Below are 12,967 nucleotides of genomic sequence, written 5' to 3' on the forward strand. Positions count from 1 at the left end.
TTAATTCCTAAGGCTAAACTGCACACTATAACATGTGGATGATAAAACCTATCTCATCAATTGTTAAACATATTAACTGCAAAATGTTCAGCACAGTAGCTTTATACATTAAGCTATTATTAATGTTCTGATATGAGAACCTTTTAATATCTTTGTAATATCTTTGTAAATGTTAAGTTCAGGCATGGTTTAATGTCCTTGAGCTCCTGACAAGATGGACTCAGTTAAAATCAGCCTGGGTTCCCCCTTCTAATGGGGTTCCCTCCTGAGGTCCAAAATGCCTGGTTTCTCCTCAATTATGACAACCCAGTTCTCTTATCTGGAAGAGGAAATGGCTACCCACTCCAGTATTCTTGTCCCCCAAATTCCCATAGACAGAAGAACCTGGTGGGCTACAGTTCCTGGGGTTGCAAAGAGCCAGATATGACTAAGCAAATGAGCATGCAGTTCTCTTATAGTTTTGTACCTAAAGCAGTTTACATGAATGGTAGCATTTTTTTTTGTCTTGTGACATGCAAGGGGCTTCACATTAGGCATTGTATCCATTACAAAGATGCATGACAAGGAAAGTCTCTATACCTAAGGGACCTATAGAATCAGACCTTGTGTTCTGATTCTCGACCCTGCTTGACCTTAGAATCATTTTAAAAAATATTTTTTTAAACTACCAACATTCATATGTACATCTTTTCTCCTTCTTCAGACAATAGCTATCTTGAGACAGAAGCCATACTATCTTCTTTTCTTATTCCTCACAGCCAATCCCTCTATGTAGCAGAAATCCATTAAAACCTATTTAAAATCATTATATAAAAATGCTAATGACATACAGATGGCCAAGAAGCACATGAAAAGATGCACAACACCACTAATCATTAGAGAAATGCAAATCACACTATAATGAAGTATCATCTCACACTGGTCAGAATGGTCATCGTCAAAAAATCTACAAACAATAAATGCTGGAGAGGGTGTGGAGAAAAGGGAACCCTCTTACACTATCCGTGGGAGTGCATATTGGTACAGCCACTATGGAGAACAGTATGAAGATTCCTTAAAAAACTAAAACAGACCTACTATATGATCAAAAAATCCCAATCCTGGGCATATATCTAAAGAAAACCATAATTCAAAAAGATACATGTACCCCAATGTTCATTGCAGCGGTATTGACAGTATTCAGGACATGGAAGCAACCTAAATGGCCATCAACAGAGGAATGAATAAAGAAGGTGTGGTACATATATACAGTGGAATATAACTTAGCCATATAAAAGAACAAAATGATGCCATTGGCAGTGATATGGATGGACCTACTGATTGTCATGCTGGGTGAAGTAAGTCAGAGAAAGACAAATATCACATTATGTTGCTTGTATGTTGACTCTAAAGGAACAGTACAAATAAACATATTTACAAAACAGAAGCTTAGTCAAAGATGTAGAAAACAAACATGATTACCATGGCAGGAAGCAGGGGAGGGATAAAACGGGAGACTGGGATTGACAGATGAAAAAAAAAAGTGAAAGCTTTAGTTGCTCAGTCATGTTTGCCCATGGAATTCTCCAGGCAAGAATACTGGAGTGGGTAGCCATTCCCTTCTCCAGGGGATCTTCCTGACCCAGGGATCAAACTCAGGTCTCCTACATTGCAGGCAGATTCTTTACTGTCTGAGCTACCAGGGAAGCCCATACAAACTACTATATGTGGAACAGGTAACTAATAAGAACCTACTGAATAGCACAGGGAACTTTATTCAATACTCTGTAATGACTTATACGGGAACAGAATCTAAAAAGAGTAGATATATGTGTGTGTATAACTCACTCACAGCAGAAATGAATACATTGTAAATCAACTATATTCCAATAAAAAATTAAGAACGCTAACAAACATTAAAATGGTAACATTTTATGCTAACATTAATATGCTAGCAAAATCCAATTTTAAAGCAATTCTATTATCTGCATCCTAGTCGGGGGGCGGGTTGAAACATTCAGTTCTTAGGCTAGAAAGAATGTACTTGTAACATCATTCCCTGTGTTAAGTACGCTGATTTAAAAGGCCATATCTCGAAAAGTAAAAATAACAAGTGAGCCAAAATTAAAAGATAATTGCTTTGTAAAAAGGGTACTGATGTACCTATTTGCAATGGAGGAACAGAGAACCAACTGGTGGACACAGCGGGGGAAGAAAAGAGTGGGACAAACTGAGAAACTAGCATTTGAAACATACACATGACCATGTGCCAAACAGAGAGCTAGTGGGAAGTTGCTGTATAACACAGGTAGCCCAGCTTGATGCTCTGTGTCAACTTAGAGGAATGGGAACAGCTGGGGGTGCGGGGGGTGGAGTGAGAGAGTGACTCCAGAGGGAGGGGATGTACGTATACTTATGACTGATTCACAGTGTTGTATGGCAGAAACCAACAAAACATTGTAAACAATTACCCACCAATTAAACATAAACATTTTTTAATTTAAAATAAAGGTTTTAAAAAAAAAGAGAATTGCAACCAGAGCACAACTCTATGTTTAGAAATATCTCACAGGATAAGAATTTGTCTTACCAATTTAAGATAGCCCTCAGCATCTAGAATTAAGTTTTCTGGTTTCAGGTCTCTGTAGATAATACCTAGTCGATGCAGGTAATCGAATGCTTCTGTCACACAAGCAACACAGAACTTGGAGGTGGGTTCATCAAAGCTGCCTCTGCAACGAAACCATTTTCCTTCTTAAAACTCTAGACATCCTGGTTGCAGATTCTAGGTGTCAATTATAATATTATATATTTATGCAATATAAATGTTTTATAAGGCATTAGCACTAAAAAGTACTTCATAGCACCAATGAATCAGATCATAAAGAAATTTAGGTGAATGCTTGATGCCAACAAGAACCACTTTACTAAAATTTACTAAAATTAAAATGTCTACATTCAAACAATTGTTTCTGGTAATCACATCCAAACATACAAAATGGAAAGGATAAGAAAACAAGACTTTTTAAAGACAACTATGGAAAACTCTGGAGAAAATGCAACTATTTCAATGGAGAGGTTGAACCAGACTTGATTGCTTGACTAAATTGAGTCCAGTGTTCATTTCCATTTCCTGTTTGTATACTTTGTAATATAATCCATGTAGAAACAGGGTCATAACTCTTTCCTCTTTGGTGCACCTTGATGATACCAGACTTGCCCTGTGCCAGCACTGTGTGTAGGTTTACACGCTAAATTATTAAAATTTGGTGTTGATTTACTTCATGGTATAATAGAAAGCTATTACACTTTGGCTTCCCTTGTGGCTCAGATGGTAAAGAATCTGCCTGCAATGTGGGCAACATGGGTTCAATCCCTGGGTTGGGAAGATCCCCTGGAGGAGGTCATGGAAAACCACTCCAGTATTCTTGCCTGGAGAATCCCCATGGACAGAGGAGCCTGGCGGGCTACAGTCCATGGGGTTGCAAAGAGTTGGACATGACTGAAGCGACTAAGTACCGCACATAATAGAAAGCTGTGGCTTTGGAATGGAGGAAACCAGCTTCAAGTCCTGCTTCTTCCCCTTACTGAATCCTCAGGCCAGTTGTTCAGCTGTTCTGACCCTCAGATACCTGTCTTAAAATGGGTTTACTACTGACTTAACGAGGCTGTTTTATGGATATGGCAAAGTGCCTAACGGGTACTAAGAACTGCCACCACTAAATAGACTTAGATATTCTAAAAAGATTTGCCTGTTAAAGCAATGATGGGAGATGCAGATGCTTCTGTAGGTATCATGCAAGTCTCCTCAACACATCCAGGCTTACCTCATCCTGATCCATCCATCAGTATGTTCCTAGTACAACAGATAAATCTCTGCTTGGATGCTCAAAAGTCTGTTATTACGTAGGTATGTGATTTTCAACCGTGAATGCACATTAGAATTGCCTGAAAGGCAGCTAAAAATCATTTTCTGGCCCTACTGCAGATGAACCAAATAAGTCTGGCATCAGGGCACAGCATTTTTACTTTGTTAAAGCTCCCGTGAGATTGTGAGGTGAAGCCGGGTTGAGAACCACTGGCCCAGGGAATGCTGCCTAAATGTCTGACCTGGCATTAACCACCACAACCTAATGCAAAGCTACCTCTTCTGTTGCTGTTTTCTATTCAAACTCTGCTCTCACTCAGCAAGTAAAAGACCTAATCCTACTCCAACTTTCCTGATTCTTAAATCAGTTCTCATCCTTACTGTCTTTCCAAATTTTGTCTTTAGAGTTTAGCTCAAGGCCTTTCACGGCCATCACATTTTTCTCTCTTTCCTCTATTCTGAGCTCAGTGCCCACAACACTTATTGGACATTTACTTATGAATTGCCAACTTCTTCATCATATTTATTTTCCACATTAAATAATGGAATGTTTTAAAATTGTATATTACATTATCTCCCAAAATATAACCCAAACTCACTGGAGGAAAATGTTACATGGTTTGGGGTTAGAAAAGTGTGCATTGTTTAGAAAACCCCCATACCGTCAACTCTGAAGCCTTGTATGTAGGTGGAGCTCAGTGAACACCTATGATTTTGATTGTGTGGAAATCACTCCTTTTGTGAAGCTGAATCTTTGCAGACATGTCACTCCACTTTTCAGCCCCAACTTCATCACTCTCCACCCCTTTCATCATCTCCCTTCTCAAGATTCAGAGTCAGTAACATCTGGATTTATACTCTGCCTCATATTAATCATGTGATATGGATGGTTGACACTGTAAGCCTGGACTTCTTTAATCTCTAATACGAGAATGATAGTGACTACTGGTACAGGGGGCCTATTACATGATTACAATGTCAGCTCATAAAATATCACTATTACTACTTGTTTATCAATTTGTTCTTAGATTCATTTCTCTTTTTTAAGACATTTTTAAAGATTCTTTATACGGACTATTTTTTTTTAAGTCTTTATTGAATCTGTTACAATATTGCTCTGTTTCACACTTTGGTTTTTTTGGCCATGAGGCATTTGGGATCTTAGTTTCACAACCAGGGATTAAACCTGTGCCTCCTGCATTGGAAGGCAAAGTCTTAACCACTGGAGAGCCAAGGAAGTCCCTTAGACTCATTTCTTAGTGACTTTCTTCATGTTTCTTTAAATGGTCATAAATACAGCATCCTTTAGGCCAGGCAGGAATAGACAAAAGTTATTACGTATAATTCTTTTCCTTACCTGTCTCTTAATATACTCCAGAGCTCCCCACCTAAGCAGGCCTCCAGAAGCATGTATACATACTTATTGTCCTTGAAGGTGCGATATAATCTATGAAAATAAAAGAAAAACACGATTATTATTAGAAATCCCATTTTAAAACATCTTCAAGTTTGCTTAAAAGCATCATCAATAACTTTTTGAAGGATGGTCCTCATCTCCTTTCAAACATCTTTCAAAGACACTGGATGCTCACTGAACACTCTGATCCTTACTGCTCCCCTGGTTTTTCATCTGCTGATCCTTTTACTTGGACTCCCCTTCACACTACCCACAGACTTTCTTAATCTCAGTTCCATGGTAATAAAAGTGTTATCCACCCCTCAAGACCAAGCTCTGGGGCCACTTTCCTGATTAAGTAGCTCATTAACCCCCCTACTAAATACAGCCTTTCCTTCCTCCCCAAATCCTGAGATCTCGGCATGGTCTCCTTTAAGATCTGCCTTGCATATCAGGGCTTCCCTGATGGTTCAGTTGGTAAAGAATCAGCCTGCAATGCAGGAGACCCTGGTTCAATTCCTGAGTCAGGAGGATTCATTGGAGAAGGGATAGGTTACCCACTCCAGTATTCTTGGGCTTCCCTTGTGGCTCAGTTGGTAAAGAATCCGCCTGCAATGCAGGAGACCTGGGTTCGATTTCTGGCTTGGAAAGATTCCCTGGAGAAGGCAAAGGCTACCCACTCCAGTATTCTGGCCTGAAGAATTCCATGGAATATGCAGTCCATAGGGTCGCAAAGAGTCGGACACGACTGAGCGACTTTCATTTTCACTTTGCATAACAGTTACTCATGCCTGTGTTTTATGTCTTCTAGTTGGTATTAGGAAACAGACTCTAAGACAGAAATTTGTAAGCAGTCAGTTTACTGGGGAATGCTCTTGGGACCAACACCCATGGGGGAGGAAGAAAGCAGACTTGGGCAGAGGGAGAGCTGGCCTGTAATTTCACAAAAGCCTCAGCTTCAAGGACCTGAACCATCACTCGATGCAGGATGTACCTGAAGAAAGAGTATGGGGCCAGGTGGGTCTCTTCACCTTGGAGCAATGGCTAGAGAGAGAATTAGTCAGAGTCCCCAGCTGGCAAGACTCCCAGAAGCTGGAGGAATGACAGTCTCAATCCGGATGTGGGATGTGGGCAGGGTACCATAGCACCAGGCTAATGCATACAGCAGGACAGCCATACCACGTACAGACAGCAGAAGTAATCGAGTAAGTGTTTCAGTATGGGCTCTGGATCCAAGCTGCCTAGGCTTGAGTCCCTGACTGGCCATTCGTTAGCTAAGTGACATCAGTTTTCTTACTGCTCTTGTTAAACAAGGAAAATCATAACATTTATCTGTTTTATTTTGAGGATCACAACAAATATATATATTCATTTGATTACATATTGATTATATGTAGTTATATTATTTATTTTATATAAACAATATAAATAAATTACAAGATACATATAAATTATATAATATAATGTAAATATGGCCTTCCTTAGTAGCTCAACTGATAAAGAATTTTCCAGCAATGTAGGAGACCTGGGTTCAATCCCTGGGTTGGGAAAAACCCCTGGAGAAGGGAATGGCTACCTACTCCAGTATTTTTGCCTGAAGAACTCCATGGACAGAGGAGCCTGGCTGGCTACAGTCCATGGGATCACAGAGTCAGACATGACTGAGCAACATTCACATTTACCTTCAATATAAATATAATAATAATATAATATACACTTTAAATATATTATATAAGATATATATTTTAAAATTTTGCTTAGAAGACTGCCTGGCACATGTTACTTTCTCAATAATAAATGTTGTCATTAACATTTATTCTTAATATGATTATTGCCCTACTCTATGCCAGCTACTTTGCAAAGGGCAGGAAATGAAAAAATGAATAAAATCTAATCCATGCCCTGAAGCTGTTCATGATAGTTTTTAATGAATTATTGATTAAAAGAGGGGAGGGACACATAGTTTATATAAAAATGATTGGATGACTTTATTGCCAGTATTGCCTGGGTTCAGACTTTTTTTTATCTTGAAAAAATATGGGTCTGAGAATATGGATAGGCAGGAAGACTCTCTCAAGGCATTTGATCAAAAAGCATAAATTCTCCTCATTACAGAGGCACTTTACCTCACCCAGAAATCTCTAAAACTACACTCTAGGGGCATGAAAATAGGTGTGAAAATATGTGCCTTAACTGGCTTACACCACTGACCCATGAATTCACAAGAGAGCCATGGCTTAGAATATGTTTCTGTTCCAAACTCTGGGATAGCTACAGAAAGAACAGGAACTGTAGGGAAGTGTTTCTTCTGGCATCTGGCATTGCAAGGACCAGGCTTCCCCATTGGCTCAGATGGTAAAGAATCTGCCTTTAATGCAGGAGTCCCAGGTTTGGTCCCTGGGTCGGGAAGATCCCCTGGAGAAGCGAATGGGAACCCACTCCAATATTCTTGCCTGGAGAATTCCATGGACAGAGGAGCCTGGCTGGCTACAGTCCATGGGCTCGCAGAGTCAGGCACCACTAAGCACCTGACAACTGCAGGGACCGGCTCCCGGGCAGCCTAAATGTGTCCAAATGCCACTTTTTGCAGAAATTCAGCACGTCCCCTGAGGGGTTCTAAATGAATCCTTGCTTCCCATTTCTGCATTAGGTCTGGATTAAATAAGTCATCAATTTATTAAAACAGTAATTTTATATTCACACACGTACACACCCACACATACTTTCCTGGGGTTTACTCAAGAATAAAAAAATCTGGATTCTGACTTCAGTTCTCAAACTTCCAATATTTTATGTATCGTCCCTGTGACTAGGCTGGAGAATTCAGAGAAGGGCCTCCTCTTCTTCCTCTGTCCGCTTGCGTAGAAGCACTCCAAAGAAGAACCTAAGATGCTAAAATTCTGGGAGTGAAACGCTCACTTACTTCACAATGAAGGGTGAGCATAGCTCTTCCAGGATCTTCTTTTCTGAGTAGACATGCTCCTGCTGCTTCGTGTCAACGATATGTTTCTTCCTTATACACTTCATAGCAAAAGCAACGTTCTCATTTTTTACCTTAACCTAGAGGAGAAGAGAACGAGCCCTCAAAATGAACTTACTAGGAAAGATCTGCAATATCTATGTAAAACATGTAAACCAGCAGGAGTTCAAATCCTTTCACAGTTAAATAGCATGGAAGCTTTTCACCACTTTATCCCTCTAGGAGCTGAATTTTATCCAGGTGTACATGCTTCCTTTTCATTGTAATTTCCAAAAGAATTCACATAGTTGGAACATGGTTCTAGAATGTTTGTATTGAAACAAGAAAAATATTCTAGTTAGAAGTTTGAGTGTATAGAAATCTCTTTGGTTTTGAGGATATGACATGAAAAGCTTGGTCCAGAATTGCCAAAAACTGCTCTTTTGTAATAGTCACTTGTTTTGAGTTTCAAATAAAACCTATTTAATCCAAGATTCATATCTGTATGATCCAATCTGCTAGCCACTGGTCACAAAAAGCTATTTAATTTTAAATTGATTAAAATTAAAAATTCAGTTCCTTCATTTGTACTGTCCACATTTCAAAAGCTCTCCAGTCACATCTAGCCAGCAGCTATGCTATTGGACACGTGGATACAGAACACTGCCGTCAGCGCAGAAAGTTCTATTGGAGACCATGCTTTAGATGGACAAATAGGATTTTCTTTTAAAAGGAAATTTTAGAAATTTAATAAGTATTTATTCAGATAGGCTTAAAATTCCATAAGCAGACTATCTTAGACAAATAATGAAATTGTGCAGAGTTGGTTGCTCCCTCAATTTCGCTCAGAGTTTGCCATTAGTTGATGCCCAGACTTTCAAATCAATGGTGGGATTATTGTTTCAATTATTATTATCTAACCATATCAAAACAAACCTCAGCATTATCAATTCAATCATTTGCCATGATTTTGATGAAAAATACAGCACATGGCTCTCTTATCCCTCCATATGGCATAAGAAACACTACAAACTCTCTGGCCTATTAAGAAATCATTTCTGCCCCCCTTTGACCAAAAGAGATGAAGTATTGACTTGGTGTAGAGTGTACTATTTGGAGTCTCCTGGCAGCATTTCAGATCTGCTCACACCCAGGCCACCCAGCAGATGGAGGTGTCATCATAGTTCCCAAGGTTAATGGACAGTGAATGGTTACAGATCTGCTGGGCAAGGAAGGGCTCAGAAGTCACCAAGGGTTCAGCATCATCTCTACCCAGTAAAGTCACAGGTCACTGTTCCATAGTTTCCTCAGAGCATCTGACTGCACGGCTCTGCTACTCTTTGGAAGCTGATTATAAAGCTCAGAAGGGTGTGATATGGAAGATGCAGCTGAAATCAGACTATAAATTCCCAGCTGTCTTGATCAGCACTACAGAAGGCTGCTCTTCAAACATCTCCTTGCATTCAACTTCTTTTTTTTTTTTAATTTGGATAGAAAATTTTGAACAACCCAAAAATAGGATCATGAAAGCCAAATACAGACATGGCAGAGGAATTATTTAAGAAATGAAACCACGGTATTAAAGATTTCATTTCTGTGACCCTTTCACTGGACACATTTTTGTTTGCTTTATATAGAGTTAATGCATCGTGAGTATATGTATACATGTTACTGCTAAGAAATACACATTTTATGTTTTATAGCCTATGGGAAAAGTTACTTGGTACATTCTCTAATAGCTGCCCTCAAGAAAAAAAATCACAAAAGGATGTGGCATAAGTAGACTGAAATAGCAGCTATATTACTACAAGTTATTTAGTAGCACACACCCGCTATTATAAAAAAGAGTGAAAACTGTACTCTCAATTTTAGTCCAAAGTAACGTTTGGATAGCAATAACAATGCATATATTCCTCCAAGATACACTGGAATACAAAACAAAACAAAAGTCAAAAGGCTTCTCTCAGATGCTTGAAACGTAAACCCCTTACAAGCTCAACTCTTCCGAACCCACCAACGCCCAGTGTTGCGATAATCTCAAGGTTCTGGAAGGGGGATGATGAGGAAAATCTGGCCACTTTCTCCTTCAGTTGAATCATCTCCAAAGAGAGTGCTTTGGACAGCTTCCAGCTAGACATGGATCTCCTGTATGAGAAAAGCGAAACTTTACAAATGATCCCTTAGGCAAAGCAGGGGTCACGGCACACACAAATCCACCCTTACAACAGTCTTATTTCTGCCAGTAATTACTGCCCATAGTTGCCATAAGAACTTATCTCAACTTTTATAGGATCAGATTCAGTACATCTGGGGAGAGAATCAACAGAAAATACAAATAAAAAAACAGATACACTCACACACAATAAAAAAGATAAATGTCAGACTGAGTCAGTGAGTGGTAAAAGTAGGTGAATTGTGTGGTATTTGAGATACATCTCAATAAAGCCGTTTAAAAAACAAAGAGTCAATGAGAGAAAAGAAAACCAGAAAAGAGAGCCATTTCCTTTGCTGCACCTACACGAGGATACTGCACTGAGAAGCTTTGCCATATTTTGCTATTTTTGTTAGATTTTGAAGATTTCTCTGGCTGAACCAGAATAACTGCTTTGTAAAACATGAAAAATACATTTCTTACTTTACGCTTAAGTATTGTTATTTGGAAATACTCATTTTCCCCTCTTAATTAAAGTTTACTGCTCTGGGTTATATATTCATGAACCATTCTTACTACAAAAGACCTTTGGCACAAAAACTGCAAACATATTCCCTGCAAGAAAAAATATATATATGCAGTCTGCCTGAATGCTCTAATTTAACTCAAATATCAGTCTTCCAGAACTTTTGACTCTTCAACTTTAATGGTATTGTCTGGTGAATACATGCTTAAGTATTCATTCTGCAAAATGTTTTAGCAAAGGATTTTCAAATAATTTTAATTCTACAAAGATTTTTTTCCCTATGAACCAAAAACTATTTTCATCAGTATTACTACATTTAGAACCCAACACAAAACCACTTGGGCAATAAATAGCTCTCTTAATTTTTTAAAAATATTTTTTTTGATGTGGACCATTTTTAAAGTCTTTGTTGAATTTATTAGAATATTGTTTCTGTTTTATGTTTTGGTTTTCTGGCCGCAAGGCATATGGGATCCTAGCTCCCTGGCCAGGGATTGAACCTGCACCCTCCGCATCAGAAGATGAAGTCTTAACCACTAGACTGCCAGGGAAGTCCCACTCCCTTATATTCTGAAATAAGCCAGGTGCTGAATGCTATGCTATTCCTTGGAATTCCTGTTTGATTTCTATAAGCAAGAGAGACTTCCTTTCTGAATTAATATCCTTTTGAACCAAGTCACCAGTCAACGTAAAGAACTCTTTCCCAAGGCCTCCTATCAGGAAATTTCTCCCAAACATTACTACTCATCACCAAAAATAAGAAAATACTTATAGACTAAAATAATATCTACACTAGAGGTAATTGGTATCCTTTTTGTGGAAGAATAATTTAAAACAACTCCCCCAAATTTTCTAGTGACAAAAAAGTTACCAATCACACCCTTCAGTCCCCTTCTTCATCAACTGCCAGAAGTCACATCCAGCTTAGAAAAATATCTCCACTTACTTTGCATGTCTTTTTTCATCATCCCGGTTCAGGTTTGCCACATACCCTTCAAGATATTTTTGGAGTTCTTCAAAAGTCCCCACTGTTTGGTTGAATGTTCTAAATGAATAAAAAGAAAAAAAAATAAAAATAAAAAGCTCAGGGCTGAGAGTTAACCCCTGCAACTTGCCATTCTTCTTAAGCTCATGAAAGCCTATTTGTATGATTACTGAAAACTTTGCAAACTATTTTTCAATAACTTATTTACATTCAAGTTGCCATCACATGTAGATAGGATAGTTTTGGAAGTTACATAATTGATACCATGAGTTTCTGAAAGCAAAGAGGCTATCAGTGAGAAGAGACAACATTTCTGTAATTTTCTGCCTTGTGGTTCAGGTTTATCAATATTGTTCTTTGTTTTTAAGAAGATTGTGGAAAGGAAATAGGCTACATGATTTATTTACTGGGAGGTGAGTTTGGGGGAGAATGGATACATGCAAAGAGCTGATTCATTGGAAAAGACTCTGATGCTGGGAGGGATTGGGGGCAGGAATAAAAAGGGACAACAGAGGATGAGATGGCTGGATGGCATCACCGACTCGATGGACATGAGTCTGAGTGAACTCCGGGAGTTGATGATGGACAGGGAGGCCTGGCATGCTGCAATTCATGGGGTCACAACACAACTGAGCAACTGAACTGAACTGAACTTAACCTATACTTACATTATTAAGTATATCTTTTTTTTTTTTTAGATTTTTTGATGGGGGCCATTTTTAAAGTTTTTACTGAATTTGTTACAATGCTGTTTCTGTTTTATGTTTTGGATTTGTGGCCGTGAGGCACATGGGCTCTTAGTTCCCCAGCCAGGGATCGAACCCACACCTTCAGTAATGGAAAGTGAAGTCTAAACCACTGGACCACTATGGAAGTCTGGATATTTTTCATTCCCCATTCAAATCTACTCTCTTCTCTACCCTGCTCTGTGAACTGTCCTTTGCTACTAGAGAAGTGAGAAACAAAACAATATTATTTCAAATTTCCAAGGGTTGAAATTTTCAAGTAAAAGTAAATACTTCTTGTATATGTCACCATTACCTTGCTATGAAACTAATTGAAGGATTGTTGTAAACAAATTTTATGTTTTAACTGCAAGTGA

At 38.7% G+C, this 12,967-nt stretch overlaps 1 protein-coding gene across 1 annotated transcript in view; it reads right to left on the reverse strand.

Annotated features, from left to right (window-relative positions):
- PRKG2 (protein kinase cGMP-dependent 2) overlaps positions 1-12,967 on the reverse strand; it is a 115,717-nt gene that overhangs the window by 45,181 nt on the left and 57,569 nt on the right. The window contains exons 11-15 of the mRNA XM_055588906.1: positions 11,827-11,925; positions 10,194-10,347; positions 8,167-8,303; positions 5,205-5,294; positions 2,570-2,711 (exon numbers count right to left, since the gene is read on the reverse strand). Coding sequence (XP_055444881.1) covers positions 2,570-2,711; positions 5,205-5,294; positions 8,167-8,303; positions 10,194-10,347; positions 11,827-11,925 — 622 coding nt within the window. The remainder of the gene's footprint in view (positions 1-2,569; positions 2,712-5,204; positions 5,295-8,166; positions 8,304-10,193; positions 10,348-11,826; positions 11,926-12,967) is intronic.

This window comes from Bubalus kerabau, chromosome 7 (genome assembly GCF_029407905.1).
Source record: "Bubalus kerabau isolate K-KA32 ecotype Philippines breed swamp buffalo chromosome 7, PCC_UOA_SB_1v2, whole genome shotgun sequence".
Classification (NCBI taxonomy): domain Eukaryota; kingdom Metazoa; phylum Chordata; class Mammalia; order Artiodactyla; family Bovidae; genus Bubalus; species Bubalus kerabau.